At 35.1% G+C, this 16,954-nt stretch overlaps 2 protein-coding genes across 8 annotated transcripts in view; one reads left to right on the top strand and one right to left on the bottom strand.

Annotated features, from left to right (window-relative positions):
• The window catches only part of LOC140624199 (sodium channel protein type 1 subunit alpha), a 140,141-nt gene that overhangs the window by 30,443 nt on the left and 92,744 nt on the right, over positions 1-16,954 (bottom strand). For all 7 annotated transcript variants that reach the window (XM_072810926.1, XM_072810928.1, XM_072810927.1 and 4 more), the window contains 2 exons: positions 15,940-16,296; positions 13,476-13,958 (listed from right to left, as the gene is read on the bottom strand). In XM_072810926.1, coding sequence (XP_072667027.1) covers positions 13,476-13,958; positions 15,940-16,296 — 840 coding nt within the window. The remainder of the gene's footprint in view (positions 1-13,475; positions 13,959-15,939; positions 16,297-16,954) is intronic.
• Positions 15,129-15,527, top strand: LOC140624368 (protein CEBPZOS-like). Its single transcript, XM_072811173.1, has one exon. The coding sequence runs from the start codon at positions 15,129-15,131 to the stop codon at positions 15,369-15,371; it is 243 nt and encodes an 80-aa protein (XP_072667274.1). The 3' UTR covers positions 15,372-15,527.

The following is a 16,954-nucleotide window of genomic DNA, read 5'->3' as shown; positions in this document are numbered from 1 at the left end:
AAGCCTGGTAAGCCATATCGCAGCAGGGTAGACCCTGATTCTCATACTAGTCAGGGAAACTTGCTCCAAATTTCAAGTCAGGACAACATCAGATACAGTGATAAGTGAATGTCAGCAAGATCAAACTACAGACAGGTGGGTGCAGGCCAGTTAGTCTACTCCAGATTAACTACCCTAACCACGCCACAGTGTGATAGGTGGCCCTTTGCGCATCTGCCTTAGTAGAGAGGGCGAGTGCCCCCTGCCCTGACGGGTGGAGCTCCAGAGCGAGCTTTCTGGACCAGATGCCCTGTGACAGACTGGTTAAATCCCCTCATTTTACAGAGCTGATGCTAGCTATGCTTTTGCTCAGAGGTCCCAAGTGACATTTAGTGACATTTATGTGCGACTTTGACTTCTGTCACAGTGTCCCTATAGATGAGGAGCAATTCACATCCTGTCTGTGCCAGGGCTTCTCCAATGAAACCCAGTTCTGGACTGGGTAGTCATCTAGCTTTTTATATCCAAATCTAATTTTTCATTTGTTTTTCAAAAATGCTTCAAATAAAAACAAAATGGAGCAGGGGAGAGAGAAGGGGAAGGCACCCTGGCTTCTTCACTTCAATTCTTTGCTCTGCTGTGGGGCACCCAGCCTGAGAAGACAGCACAAGCCCCAGACACTATGACCTATGACAGGCAGCCTTTCCTTCCTCCTGGGCAACTGTTCTTGGAACGGTAAAATCAGAATCATTATATAAATATAATGTTTAGAAAAACCTAACCAACACATTTTGAATTTTAAAATTTTGGCTTTCTTAATATTTAAGTATTATCTAAAATGAAAAAAAAATTAAATTTTGTTCATTTCTGTTTAAAATCAAAACAAAAAACTACCATAACCAGAAAGAAATGTCACTGCTTTTTCCAGGAGTTTACACGTGATGTAAACAAATGAGTATTAGTGTGGGAGAGAAAAGAAAAACAAACAAAATAAAACAGATGCAGAAATGACTGAGCTGAAGTGTGCCCAGGCCATTCATGGGCGGCAACAAGGATTTTTATAAATTATTCTCAAGATTTTTATTAGAAGCTTATAAGGATTAAAATTAAAATTGACCCTAGAGAACTTCACATTCAGGTTTGAAAAGTGGACCTAGATGGTACAACTGGCAAATCTGACCTGGCAAACATAAACAGTTAATAGGTCAATAAGCTAGGGTTCAAAATGTCTAACTTTAAAACTCTTTTTTAATTGAACTTGTTGCTTCTGCGCATATTTCATTACCACATAACACTGTACCAATTATTCATAGTTGTTTTATGTGTTTGTATGCATGCAGAAAATATGCATGAACTGTTGTCATGTTGTAAGTTTATCCACAGATGAAGTAGGCAGGTTTAGGCTAGTTTACAGTCAAGCCACATCTGTCACTCTCAGCATTTCTCAACTGATTATTCCAAGAATTTTTAGAAGCCTATGGCCTCCAGTTGAACCTTTCTTCAATCCATCTGCCACCAAAAGCTGGTGTGATGTTTTAACACAAATCACCTTCCTACTAAAATCTACAAAGACTCTCCATCATTTCTCTGGCATTTAACTACTTTTTTAGGATTCATTATCTGTGAGTCACTGACAACCCTATCTTTCACCCTCTCCTGGCCCCAGCCATCACAGTGGAAAGAAAACCATTAATAATTATGGGAAGAAATCTGCCCTGGTTCAACCTCTCGCTTTCTGTATGGTTTTGTCCACATAATTATTTGGGCTAGTCTCTTATATGTAAAATGAAGGGATGATCTCCCATGTTCCCATGTTCTTGTTGTAATGTTCTACAACTCACAGTCTTTTAGGATTTGAAATGATATAAGAGAGATACTGATATTGAAAATGATAAGAAACCAATGTAGGGACAAACCTGAACCCAGGAAGAGATAAGGCAATAAGAGCTCAGGTGGGTATGATTGCTGGAAAAATCCCATGATTTTTAGAAAAATCCCATGATCTATATCTAGAAAAATCTATATCTAGAAAAATCCCATGATCATCTTTGGCCAATGATGGGACAAGCAAGAGTAATAGCTACTCCTACCTTGGAAACAGAGAAACCACTCACATATAACTGGGCTTTTAAGTTAATTTCTCTACTAGCTCTATGTGCAATATTCAATTAATCATTAAACATTTGTTTGAGGATGCTATATTCTGAAATTTGTGTTAAGTCTCTGTCTCATAGAAACCCTTTATCAGCATAATGTATTATTTATCTGGGTTTTTTCCTATTCCTTCACTGCCTTTTTTTTTCTTTAGTGGCCAAAGTGAAAAGTACAAAGTACTTTATGGTTAATTTAATTTATTAAAATTAAGGTTAACAATTCTTAAGCTTCATTTCAATTATGTTTTTTCTTCTGTCAATTGTCCCTGACTTTTGCCCATTTCTCTACTGGAGTGTTGTGTTCTTCTTCTTTTTTTTTTTTTTTAAATGTTTTATTTATTTATTCATAACACACAGAGAGGAGGCAGAGGGAGAAGCAGGCTCCCTGGAGAGCCCGATGTGGACTCAATCCCAGGACCCCAGGATCATGACCTGAGTCAAAGGCAGATGCTCAATCGCTGAACCACCCAGGTGCCCCTGTTTATGTTCTTACCAAACTGCAATTGCAATTTATAAACAGAAAGTCATTTGAGTCTCCTTAATATATAATATTTGCCAAATAGTAGTTCTCTACTGCTGTGTATCAAATTGTACAAATTTAGCAGCTTAAAACAATACCAATTTATTATTTGGAGTTTCTATAGGTCAGAAGTCTGGCACTACATAGTCACATTCTGTACTAGGGTCTCACTGGGATGAAGTTAGGGTGTTGGCTGGGAATGCAGTTATCATCCAAAGCTCAGGATCCACCAACTTTACTGGCTATGAGTAAAGTTCATTTCTTTTCTAAGAATCACCTGCTATCTTAATATCATCTGCCACGTTGATAATTCATTAATTTCTCTACTTATAGTCTCTTCATTTTGTTTAATTTCCAATTTATCAAACTAAGTATTTTTATCATATTCTTTCATTAATTCTTCTTTTTTAAGATTTTATTTATTTATTTGAGAGAAAGACAGCATGAGGTGGAGAGCTGAGGATGGAACCCCATGTGGGGCTCAGACCAGGTTTGGGCATGGGGCTCCCTTGCAGGACCCTGAGGTCATGACAGGAGCAGAAGTCAGCAGCTTAACTGACTGAGCCACCCAGGTGCCCCTCATGCTTTCTTGATCATTCTTGTCCATATTAAGACTCTCAATGACTGCTTGGTCCTATTCCACAGATTCTGACAGAAAATGTTATTTTCCAAATAGCTATTTATGTATTTTATCTGGTCCTTAATCCAATATTTGTTTAGGAGGGGATTTCTTAATTTTCAAATGGCTAGAATTTTTTCTGTCATTTTACTATTAACTTCTAGTTTAACTGTATTGTGATTAGATAATAACCCAATAACTCTTTTACTACAAATTTATTGAGTTTTACTTAGCTGTCTAGTATATTTTTAATTTATGTAAATATATACATAAATAAGAATTCTCTACATGTATACATTTTAAGATATATAATCCATGACATTTACTTTTATTACTTATATTACCAAGTGATCAATGTCCCTATTTAATTTTTCTTTGTTTTATCACATTCTAAAAGAATGTAAATGTAAAACTCTCACAACCATTTTTATATATTTTTATCAATATAGTCTTATATTTTTCATTTTTAAAAATCAAAGATGATGTGTCTCTGAGTTCTTTCTTTCATTGAAGTAATAATACAATTACTCAAAGAGGGAAGGAAGAAGTTTTAGATGTGTGGCAAGAATACATCTCTAATAAAATACTTAAAAAATTGGATAACAGCCAAACTAGAACATTCTCAAACAAGTACTTTTACTTATTTAAAAACCAATAAGGCCAATTAATTTTTCCTTTTTGGTTTTTAAATTCAAATTTAATCTTATTTTGAAATTCACCATCCAAATAATAAAGCATCTAGTTCTCAATTTTTGAGAGCAATAGACTATTTTAAAAATCCAATTTTCATGTTTATTAAGCCATTAATCAAATTTTAATTTACCAATGAGCTAGTTCATTTGCAAATATGTGTATGTTCACACATGACTCTCTAAATTTTACCCTGACCTATAGTGTATTTTTGGCAGGCTGACTTAATAAGTGAGCTGAAAGAGTGCAGGGACCACAGCATATCTAAAGCATCCACTTTGCCTGTACACCAGGGCATTCAATAACCACTTAATAACTACACACTGATGGTAAGAGCATTTTTCCTTCTCAGTGGATTTATGCAACATTTCTTGCTTTTTAAAAATGTTCTCTACTATAGCAAATGATTTTGACCTTGAGGGCGAAGCAAAACAAAGCACAGCAAATAAAATACTCCATGATATTTTTAAAGAGTAGATGATTAAATGGTTTTTCTTGTTCTCTGACTTGATTAGGATGTTTACACTTTTATTTTAGACTTGGTTTGTTACAGGAAGCTTACTTATAGGGTTTAATAGGAGTTCAATTTATAATAAGTGATAAGTGTATTAAAATATAAACTTGGCATTTAGGGTCAAGAGGATACAGAATACATGTGTTTGTATATATGTATATATATATATATTTATTTTTGAAGAAGTACTTATTTTTAAAGATTTATTTATTTATTTTAGAAAGAAAGAGAGGCAGTATGAGTGGGGGGAGGGGCAGAGGGTAAGAAAAAATCTGAAGCAGATTCTGAGCTGAGCGCAGAGCCTGACACAGAACTTGATCTCAGAGCTCTGAAATCATGACTTGAGCGAAATCAAGAGTTAGATGCTTAAATGACTGAGCCATCCAGGCACCCCAAAAACACTTATTTTTAAAGCTAGGCATGTATTACTTTAAAAGTGGGCATTTTATATTGTTTTATATATATATACACAAATACATATGTACATATATATCATCTTAAATCATACATAAATGAGATGCTCTACATAAAAAATATTAGTATTAATATTTCATTGTGTACACTATGCATTAGTAAATATTTTTTGTGTACACTAGTATATTAAAAATTTAAATGACCCCTATTAAAGACTCTCAACAAAGCAACAATATAATATCAAAGAAAAATACACTGTATAGAAATTTAACATTTCTATAAAGCAGCTGGAAAAGTCAAATATTAACTCATTAATTCCCACATCATCCCTAATACCCAGATGACTTCTAGCTGTGGGTTGAAAGGGAAGTTTCAGTGCATTATTCCCTTTTACTAAATATTAACTTGTCTTATCAATTGTGAAATCCAGTATTAGACACTTCACCAAGGTAGAAGGGAAGGTGGAGGAAAGGAATATAGTTCTAATATATTCTGAATTCTGCTTTAAAATACGTCAAATATGAATTTTGTATTGAGTATTAGATATAAAAGAACAGAAATAGAATATCTAATAATATATTGGACCAATAGAAAATTATTATAATGCAAATAAATTAAAAATAGCAAAAAAATTCTGCAAAATTGCATTTATAATTCCCAAGCTAGAAATCAAGGTTGTAAATCAATTGAGAATTTTCCTTGTTAAAGTCATTTTGCTTGCTCTAGAGTTCTTTTGACATTAATTTTTCATGATAAATTAAAACATATTTAACAAATATTTAACAAGTGTCTACTGGCTGGAGGAACCATGTAACAACTATAATGAAAAGGATAAGAGTTTTAAGTCACACAAGCTTGAGTTTCAATCATAATTAGTGGTTTTATGGACTTTTTGGAATTATCTCCACCTCCTTAAGCTTTAGTTTCTAATTTGTAAAATGATCCTTATGTAACATGATTGTTGTAAGGATCAAACAAGATAACACATGGAAAGTGCCTGGCATGTGCTTACCCAATAAATGGTTATAAATTTCATAACACTATTATATAGTGTGTAATTTGTATAACTGCAAATATTTGACCTTTTCAAATACCAAAAATATCAGTCCATATACAACAAGATCAGGACCTGAAAAATGAAACAGTGAATATCATAGACCTCGTACCTGCCCTCATGTGTTCACAATCAGAAGGAAGATACAGATAAGCAAATGACTGCCACACACTGTGATTGGGTTAGTTTAGGGTATCTTGAGAGCACCTCTAAGTCTAAGAAGGGCAGGGTAGAAGAAAGTAACATTTGACACCAGAAGGATGAGTTGGGTGGCGGTGGGCCAGGTGAAGAGGATAATGTAAGAGTATGCAAGATGGAAAGAACAGGTATAAGGATAAGAACCTGACAAAGCATGGGCAGTTTTAGGAAACAAAACATCAGTGTACTTGGATGCAGAGAGGTGGAGAGTACTACTATGTGAGGCTGGAAAGATCCATAATGGTCATTTTTTGCAGGGACTCTTAGGCATGTAGTATAAACTGAAAGCAAGGGGCAACTCCTGAAAGGTTAGAAAGAAAGGGGAGTTATGACCAGATTTGCCTTTTAGAAAAACTACTTATTATAAGCAGACTAGACTAGTGAGAGGGAACATTTGTTGCAGCAGTTAAGTCTGAGAGATGATGGAGGTCTGATGTTGTGTGTGCTGGTGGGGATGCAGAGTAGACAAAGATGCATAGAGTTGGTGGCACCTGGTAATCATTTAGATATAAGGAAGAGGAAGTTTGGGTATCCACTGGTTAGATGGTAGCACTCTTCACATAGAATAGTTGCCATCTCATTAAAGAGCATGGCCCTGACACACTATAGCTCAGGACAAGGAAATAGGAAAGAGCTGGAAGGAACACATCCAACCAATGTTCGGATGGGACTCTACATCTGTTCCTGAACATCTGTCAGGCAATTATATGAAAATTCTGAGTGTTTTCTTTTCTCCTCTCTCTCTCCTTCCTGCTCCCTCCCCAGAGAAGAAGCTGCATCCAAAAGCAAACTGCTTACATAGTTTTACTTAGGCATAGTCTTGCTTGATTTATTCATCTGTATACTTTCAGAAGGAATAACCGATAAAAATGTAGGTATTCATGAAACATGTAATTAACTAACATAATGCTAATTAACACCGATCCAACACCTCATTTGTGCCAGGTACTATGCAAGTTACTAGAAGTACAAAGGTACAAATGACCACAGTGCTTGTTCTCGAGTTGCTCACAAGTTTGGGAAGTAGGATAGACAGATACACAACAGATAAATAGAGTTAGTTATGCAGCTAGTCATTCTACTTGGGGGAAATTCAGAGGGCTTTCCAGAATTACGAGTTGTTTGATATAGTGAGCAACAAAGCAGCAATATATCTTTATTGAGTGAATACATGGACAGAGTCTTGCATGTTGATTCAAAGGTCATTTTGTTTTGTTAAATTTTGCAGAGTGGCGAGGAGAAGAAGATAACTTCTAACAAGAAATGAGGGAGTCCAAAGACATAAACTTCATGGAACTATGTGACTAGAACTGACCTGAGTCATGGGGAATTAGACTGATGAAAAGAGTCTGATCAAGACTGTCTAATTGCTCATGATATGTTCAAGACTGCCTTTTTTCCTCCCATGGAAATGTGTTTCAGATGGTAATTGTAGTGATACAGATGAAATAATAGGACAGGAAGTGGGAGGCCAAGGTTGGGGATAGATTTAGGGGAAAAAATCGACAGGACTTGGCAGTAAATTTGATGAGGGCCTTCCGATTAGAGAAGTTGAGAATGAATCCGGCCTTCTTATAAGCTATTTGAGAGCTTATGTGATTGGGAGGAAAGTCTCATGGATTTCTGGAAGCCAGGGAATGCAGAGCTTAAAGAATTAGGAAATATTGCAGACAAGTGATATAGGGTCACTGAACTTGGCAAATACGAGAACATCAATAATTTTTGACAGAGAGAAATGTAGAGGAAGAAACCAGAAAGGAGATGTTTGAAGGTGACCGAGCAGTGGAAAATGGGAAGGCAGTGAATATAATCTAATCTATCTTTTAAGGAAGATTGGCAATGAATTCAAGGAGAGAAACTTAAGGAAGAGATGAGATCAAAGGAACATTTAAAATTTACATGATTTTGTTTTATTTTAGGACAGGAATCTTCTCCATTTATATAAGTTTGTGGTAAGGGCTTCTGAAGGAGAAAGTGTAATACGGGATGGAGACAATAGCTGCTGCATCAGAGACCACAAGGATTTGTGAAGAGACTGAACAGAAAGAACAGCTGGGGGCACACACATTTATCTCCCAGAGATCTTTGATGTCCTCAGATATGTTGTGTGATGCTTTTCTAGGGGGAAAATTATGTTATCACGATGTTCTTGAATTGGGATATTTGCAAAAATCTTGGTATATATCTATTTTGATTCAAGATTGACCAGAGACTTCCAACACTTATTTCTTTATTTAACATGTATTTACTGGACACCTACTCTATGCTAGGCATGATGGTGAATGTGGGCTATACTGTGGCAAATGAAATGGACTAATCCCCACATTTAAAAACTGAGCATTGCCCACGTAAGGCATTCACTGGAGGCCTTTCCGTGGTAGTATAAATTCAGTCTGATAAGCAGTATATGCTTTGGTTGGGAATTGTCATATGTTCTTTAACTCAAATATAGTAAAGGTAAAAGTACTAAATGAAAGAATATCCACAAAGCATCAAATAAATATTACTTTAACATAGATGTTCATCTGAGAGGGCCAGTGAGGGTCTGGAAGTAAATGTTCATTACCCATTTATTTATTCATTTAATAAACATTTTGTACTCACTGTGGCCTTAAAGTGAGTAAGACCTGGTTAGTGTTTCACCTATTCTCAAAGACTTCATAAGCTAATGAGGCAACTACAGAAGTGCTTCCAAATGGTTTGAAAGATTCTTTCAGGTGGCATTAAATTTAGAAGCGTATCTTCCTAAAACACAGCTTGGGGTAACCATAGTCTAAGAGAACTAATGCTCTATAATTGGAATTAGACCTCTGTAGATCAGTGTGCGAGGCGGAAGCAGATGGCTGTAACATGCAGGCCAGTGCAGAAGGAAAAGGACCCTCCAGGACTGAGACAGAGGACTCAGACACCGGTGGTTATGCCATTACCCTAAGCCCACTGAAGAAGTATTGGGAGTCATGACAACTCTACAATGGACACCTATTCTTAGTTTTTCAATAAGCAATATCATTACTTTTAAAGTACTGGCAGAGAAAATATTTTATCAGACAATGTTAAGGAGATTTAGTTAAATAGATTTAATAGTTATTTAGATTTAATAGTTTATTTAGATTTATAAATATATTTATATTTATTTAGATTTAATAGTTAAAAACATAGACTGTGTCACCAAATGCCTGGATTCGAGTCCAGGATCAGTGCCTACCATTTGTATGACAGTGGCAAGCTATTTAAACTCTGCATTCAATGTCCTTATCTGTAATATTGGAATAATATCTATCTCTTGGTATGAAGATTGAGTGAGATGATACATGTAAAACCCTACAAACAGTGTTTTCCCATGGTAAGCTCTCAACAAATGATATCTGTTATTAGCATGACCTGAATTACAAAGATCCAAATGGCATTTTCACTCATTCTAGGGCTGACTAAACAATGAGTTTTTCCCTAACTAGTATAGTAATGTCTTGTTTTTATTCCAAAAAGGTATTAAGTTTAACAACTCAATTCATTTAAAAAGTATTGATGCAGACAGAATTATAGTAGTAATTGTGCTGTTATCACCTTATGTTTTTGAGCACTTTTAACTTCTAAATAGCTTTTAGATCCTCATAATATTCCCATAAGCACCAGAGGACAGTTGTCTTCCTTTTACAAATTAGGAAACAGGATAATGTAAAGTTAATGATTTGCTTGCAGTATAGCTAAGGCCACTAGACGTTTAGTCTAGTTATCCAAACAAGTCAACCAAAACTCAAAAAGTTATTGAGCACAGATTTGTGCCCAGCATTGCAGTGGGTGCCTCAGAAGACCAAAATTATATAAAATACAATCCATAACCAAAGAAACGTATTTTTTTAATCGGGGAGAGATATGATTTTATATTGCTTTTTGTGTAGTCTCAGCAATTTTGCCTTGTTTTTAAAGTTCTTCATAATCTTCAAAGTCTAAGTCACTGTTCTTTATTATTAATTTCCAGTGGAAACACGTATTTCTAGTTGATCCATTATTCTTGACTGCTGAGTGAGTCAAGAAACTTTGCGGTTTTAAAAGCAATTCCTTAGGTTATTTGAATGTATTTTGTGGGTTGAGGTCTGCTGGGACTTATAGAAGTGATGAATGTGACCCATGCTATGCCTTTTCTGCATCTAGGGACAAGCATGGGACAAGTATAGAAAGATTGCCCGCAAATTTGTCCTGGAATGCAGGACAGTGATGCATAAGTATGCACCTTATTGGAGAGGCAAAACAAATACAGGTATGCATTTTATATGTCTCTTCATTTGCAGTCTGGTCTTCATGTCCTGGAAACTGAGGGAGTCTGCTCCTTGTACAACTCCTGTAGATTCATCTCCCAGAAACACCAAACTATTATGGTGTCTAAACACATCCTGTTGTGTAACTTCTCTAGATTTTTCTATATTTATTATCTCTGACTGGAATGATCTTTAGGAAAAAAAGTTTCCCACTTTTTTTTTTAAGGAGTCTACCATTATCAAGAATTTAATGAGGCAATTTAAAAATTAAACAGAAAATACAAAATCTATCACTTTCCCGGATAAACATGTAAAGCAATTTATTGCAGAAAGCAAACAACACAAAAGGACTAACAATGGAATATGTTACTAGTAATTCTTACAAGACACTGGAATAGAGTTTTGGAAGTGCTATTAGTAATAATAATAATAATGACAATTTATTGAATATCATTTGTCAGGAACTATGCTAACTCCTTCACGTTTATTGTCTCATTTAATACTCCACAGAAAGTATGAAATAGATAATATTATACCTATTTTTGAGATGAGAATTGAGGACTGGATAGTCAGGTAAGGCCATGTGGTATGTAGCTAAAATGGAATCGTATAACACATTGTCTGGCTCCAGAGAATAATCTATTCTGAACAACATTATAATTGTGAGCTTACATGTCTAAAAACAAATGCTTAGAAAATGGATAATAAACAATGGCCATTTATAACTTTAACCCAAGGCATTAATATAATTTCAATAATGATCCATTATAGATAAGGCTCATTATTGAAGTCTAGGAACAGAAACATTAACATATTCAAATGGAACAGGTCTAATAGAGCCCATGGCAGGTAACATGTGAATCAATAAAGTATGTCTCAACATATAAATTCATAGTTAAAGGTTAAGAGTCATCTTTCTAAAATCCAAATATATGTAGAGTTGTTTCTTGAACAATACAGAGGTTAAGGGTGCTCACTCCCTGTGCAGTCAAAAATCAGCATATAACTTTTGACTCCCCCAAACTCAAATATATACATATATATGATAATTATCACACGTGATAATTACCATACATATATGTAAAACTATGGCTCATTTGTATCCTCCATTATCTAGTACAATCTCTGGTACATGGTAACTGCTGAATAAATGAAGGTAGGCAAAAGAATAAAGGCTAGAACAGAAAGAACCAAAATGGTGAGATTACTTTAAATATACTATAGGCTGCATTCCTAACTTAGAATAAAGAATCTTCCTTTTTGAGGCATCTGCCATCAGTTTAATTCCACTAAAAAGAGCATCTTCTAAATTGTGCCTTGTTTTGAAGAGATTAGAATATAAGACTAAGGAAGCAATGAGGAGAAACAATTTTATACGGGTTTATTTCTGACCAAGAGGGACGAAATAAATGGCGAACTAAAGTGCCAGAAAATTTGTGACAATATGACAATTCATAAAAGAATATTTATAGAAAGCCAATTTAAAATGAATGAAAGAAACTGAAATGTAATGAGGATGAATAGAAGTTTCAGTATTTAATATAAAAATTCACCTGATTGAGATACAATTGCATTTCAATAGCAATTCTTGTGAAAAAAGATGAGATAATTACTATCCTAGAAGCCCAACACAAATTGACAAGGGAAATGTCTAATAAAGAAAAAAACAACAAAATCTAACACAATATTAGATTGAATCAAGAGAAAAATCCAAGAGTCTGAATCATAAATAAAACTATTTTCAAGTGTGCTCTCATCAGAGCAAGTGTGATAATGAGAATCCTTCAAAATGGTTCTATTAAACAGAGTTAAATGAGATGGAAAAATTTAATCTGGGTGGCTACTTTGTACCAAACATATTCAAGCATGTCACAATAGAAAAGGAGAGACATTATGCATATAAGTTGGAACAAAATGTTATGATACTTGGTGAGAAATATGAGCCTAGAAGATGAGTTGTTTATTACCTATACTCTGTCTTCTATTTTGGGGAACCCGAAAAGAAGCCATCCATTCTGTCTAGGGTCCAGAAGTCTCATGATCACTACTTTTAAAGAGCTGAAACAGTGTTTCTCACATTTAAGAATTCGGCACCTTAGGTGTCCCCCCCCCCCCCATGGACCTAGTCCTTGTATTCTGATTAGAAAAGCAGCGCATCTGAGTTCAGCATAGGCAGCCCAAGTGTCATTCAGTATTCTCTACATTATGCAATGTGCTTTGGTATCATCAATTCTGTTTAATTACAACTTAAAAAATTACTGGTACAATAAATTGGGTTATCAACTCCTACTGGGTCATGACTCATAATCTGAGAAAAACTGCATTAGATTGTCTCTAAAGTTTCTACTACCCTAACATTTAAATTTTCGATTAATACAATGATAATCCAAGATATAAAATAAAGAGTATGAAGAAATAGAACTGCCTCTAGTGGTTCAGTGGATAATCACTCTTTAATAAAAGATCAGTCTTTCTGTTAGCCCTGAACAATACAGATGAAAACAATATAAATCACGTAAATTTTTTGCAGAAAAGTATTTGTAATGGATGGTCTTTGTAATAAAAGTTTCTTTGTTTAAAAAGTTTCTTTTTTAAATTCATCAGAGCCTGTGGTAACTATTAGTCTTCATCAAACTATCAGATGCAAATCTGAAGATTCAAGACAAAAAAAATCAGACTAGACAAAAATATTGCCAAATTTAACAATACCTTAGACCCAACTTTGTAAAAATAAAGATCACTTTTAAAAAATGAGCTTCCACTGGTTCTTTAGTAAAACTCAAAACTTTAATAAACAGAATTTGAATGGAAATAATACTCAAATTAAAATCCTGAAAAAAATTATACAATGTTTTACAAAAATAATCGATCATTTCCCCCCCGAATCCATTATCTGTGGACATATAAAATGTGATGAGGATCTTCCGACCATTATATCTCTGCACTCTTTCTCACCCCATCTCATTACACAAATCTGATTTACCCAAGGCAGTAATATACATGTATATATTTATAGATAGGCAATAATAACTGTATATACATATAAATTTATACCTACCAACATCTATAAAATCTTACCTCTTTGCTTTCTTCCAGATCCGATTCACTGCTGAAGTCCTCTGTGTTTAAATTTTCAAAGTCAGACTCTCCTACAGCGATTGGTACAGTCACAGTAAGACTGGGATTGTTTATGAATGACATGTAATCGCTTTCATCAATAATGTATTTTTCAACACTGCTGCCGGTTCCTATTCCACTTGTGGTTCCATTCACGTCTTTAAGATAGTCAAGATCTTTTCCAATTTCTGTTGTATGATTGGACATACAACTGTCTTTCTTATTGTTTAGATCATCAAGTGGTTTAATTTCATCCAAAATCTTTTGTTTCCTAACAAAGGATTGTTGAATGAACTCATATATTTTTCTCTTCACGTAAGCTACTCCCTTGTGCATCCTGTCCACAGCTATTTGGAGATTGTTCATTTCATTATCATCATCCGTGGCTGCAAGATTGTCTGCACTAAATGAGCTCAGTAGCAAGGCCAGAAAGAGGTTCAGGACCTTAAAAATAAAACAGACATGATTGTGCTCGCTTCGGCAGCACATATACTAAAAAAACAAACAAACAAACAAACAAACAAAAAAAACAGACATGATTATAATTTTACCCCAATGTAAAGAATAGCAGAATGAAATTACTTATTCCTCGAAATGTAGAGGAAACTCTAAGTTCTAACAGCTAGATAAGAAAGAAACACCATAGCATAGTAATTAGAAGTTGGGTAATCTCAATTTGTGATCTGGCTCAGTAGTTACTATACTCTGCATCCTTGGGCAGACATGATTTTTGTTGGTCTCACATTCTCCCACTTATAGAATGAAGAAGTTGAATGAGTTTACCTAAGGTTCAGCTATGTTTAAAATTGTATGATTATAAGAAAACAGATTGAAATATGTATAAGAGTTCTAACCTTAAAAATCATTAGTGTTTACACTTACACACTTAAATAAATTCTATAGTTTCTTTTTGATAAGCAGATATTGAGTTAGATATTAATTTAAAAAATAATCATGATGATCCAGAATGAGAATCTTAACACTGACATTTTTCTCGACCTATTATATTTCTCAGACTCCACTATTGATTAAGTAGGAGAACTGTTTTTTGTTTTTTAAAGATTTTATTATTCATGAGAGACAGAGAGAGAGAGAGAGAGAGAGAGAGACAGGCAGAGGGAGAAGCAGGCTCCATGATGCAGGGAGCCTGACGTGGGACTCGATTCCAGGACTCCAGGATCATGCTCTGAGCCGAAGGCAGATGCTCAACAGCTCAGCCACCCAGGCATCCCTGGAGAACTATTTTTAAATAATCTTTAATATTTCCATAAAACTGACACTTAATATATATACATATCTTTTAGAATATATTAAATTTTTCTATACTGTAAAGAGTCATTAATGTTTCAAACTTAGAAGAATTGATCAGTTACTCCATGTGGGTAATCTCAGGCATCATTAGCCCACCCTTATTTTGACTAGAACCATTAGAGAACTGATTAACCTAGGTTGGCTAATGCACCTGCCATATGATACAGAGTGATTGAATGCTATATGCCCTGAAGAGGCAAGGAAATGGTAAAATCACTATGAATACTTAAGGACACCATCTTTTGTCCTATACTGGCAGGTAAGATTAAGTTTCCCTTAAAGTTATTTTTCGAGCACCTCAGGATGGCTCACACTATGGAACCACTGGCAAAGAAGATCTTTAAAGGAGTTTTAGTAGTTGAACTCTTGGGCATTTTTGGAGCGTATTTTTTGTTTAATAGGATGAACACAAGCCAAGATTTCAGGCAGACAATGAGGAAGAAATTTTCCTTCATCTTGGAAGTTTATTACAAATCCATTGAACAGTCTGGAATATATGAAGTCAGAGAGCAAGATCAAGAAAGATGGCTGAATAGCAAAAATTAGGACCAGTCATCGCGTTCAGCCTCCCATCTAAGCTGTTTGAGACCTTTGCGGGGGAGAAGAAAGATGAGCACACCACATGGTAGACTCCTGGCCCCACAGAACAAAACAGGAGCTTCTGGCCTGCCATGGCTTACAGTCATTTCCCATCCACTGTACAAATCCACTTACTTTCGTTTGTTTTCCTTTGGCATTTATTGTTAAAGATTACTTTTAACAAAAGACTAAGATAAGAAAGGGGAAAAAATAAAGTTATTTTTCATACTTCTCCCTCCCTTTTTTTCTGAAATTGTAAAATGTTCCCAGCATATCCTCTAGGCCTGGCTTCAATGTTCTACTCTATTAAAATTCATATAATAAATGTGATGAAATGATTGACAAAGTGGATTTGAATATAAAAACTGTAGGGTCACTGCTATATTGTAGTGCTGTCAGTAAGACTGTATGCATATCCAAGGCTAGAGACTTTATCAATTATTAATTGTATTTTTTTGTTGTTTTTAACAAGATGGTCACCATTCTATTACACCCTTCATCTATTTCTGAAACACATATCTTAAATGGTACATACCACCAAGTTTCCAATCACCATGACCATCATGAAGACAGTAAGGCACATGGCTTGACCAGCGACCTCCATGCAGTCCCACATGGTTTCTATCCACTCTCCACACAGCACGCGGAAGACAATTAGGAAGGAGTGGAAGAAGTCATTCATGTGCCAGCGTGGGAGCTCACAGCTGGTAGAGATCTTGCAGACACAATCTTTGTAGCTCTTACCAAAGAGCTGCATGCCGACCACAGCAAAAATGAAGACAATGATGGCCAACACCAAGGTGAGGTTACCCAGAGCCCCCACTGAGTTGCCAATGATCTTTATCAGCATATTCAATGTTGGCCAAGATTTTGCCAACTTGAAAACTCGGAGCTGGAAAATAAAAAAGTAATAATAATATATATTATTATGATCTTTAAGAGCATTACATATATTGAGGTTTACCAAGAAATGATGGATTAATGTTGAATCTCTTACAACATCTGCCTTGCCCTTGAACACTCTCAGGCTCATAGCTAATTTTTGGAACCCTAGGAAGAATCTAATTCTTCCGTATTTTAACCATGTAGATCATTTTCCCTAAGTGTGAATTTTTTGAAGATTACTTGAGGTCCCACTGTCCTTAATTTTTTTGTGAATGTGGCTCTAAGGCATACCAGACCTGACACTTATATTAACATCTGAATTACAATAATCACTGTTGAAAAGATATTCATTGGTCAATAACATGCAAAATGACATCATATAAGCTAAAAGCAGAGAAAAGTGATTATTATTCCCATTAATGCTTCTTTGGAGCACTGACATAGCTAGATGCCTGTGTTTAAAAATTTGGAGATTTCCCATACCTGTAATTATTTCCCTGATTTGCAAGGACATATATGTAAATCAATAGGCATGGTAAGTAATGCTACAGATTTTTCTCCTCTGATTTAGGAAACGAGCATATTTTCCAGAGGTCAAATTAGGAATATTTTGCATGCCCAATTTAGGGTCTGACCACCATACGAAGGGTTGTTTATATTTTTAA

Source organism: Canis lupus, chromosome 34 (genome assembly GCF_048164855.1).
Source record: "Canis lupus baileyi chromosome 34, mCanLup2.hap1, whole genome shotgun sequence".
NCBI classification, from domain to species: domain Eukaryota; kingdom Metazoa; phylum Chordata; class Mammalia; order Carnivora; family Canidae; genus Canis; species Canis lupus.
The sequence above is the reverse complement of the archived record's forward strand: the minus strand, read 5'-3'. Positions and strand labels throughout refer to the sequence as shown.

Bases quoted from the DNA above. Each gene is read 5' to 3' on its own strand.
- LOC140624368 (XM_072811173.1), top strand. From the start codon at position 15,129: ATGGCTCACACTATGGAACCACTGGCAAAGAAGATCTTTAAAGGAGTT.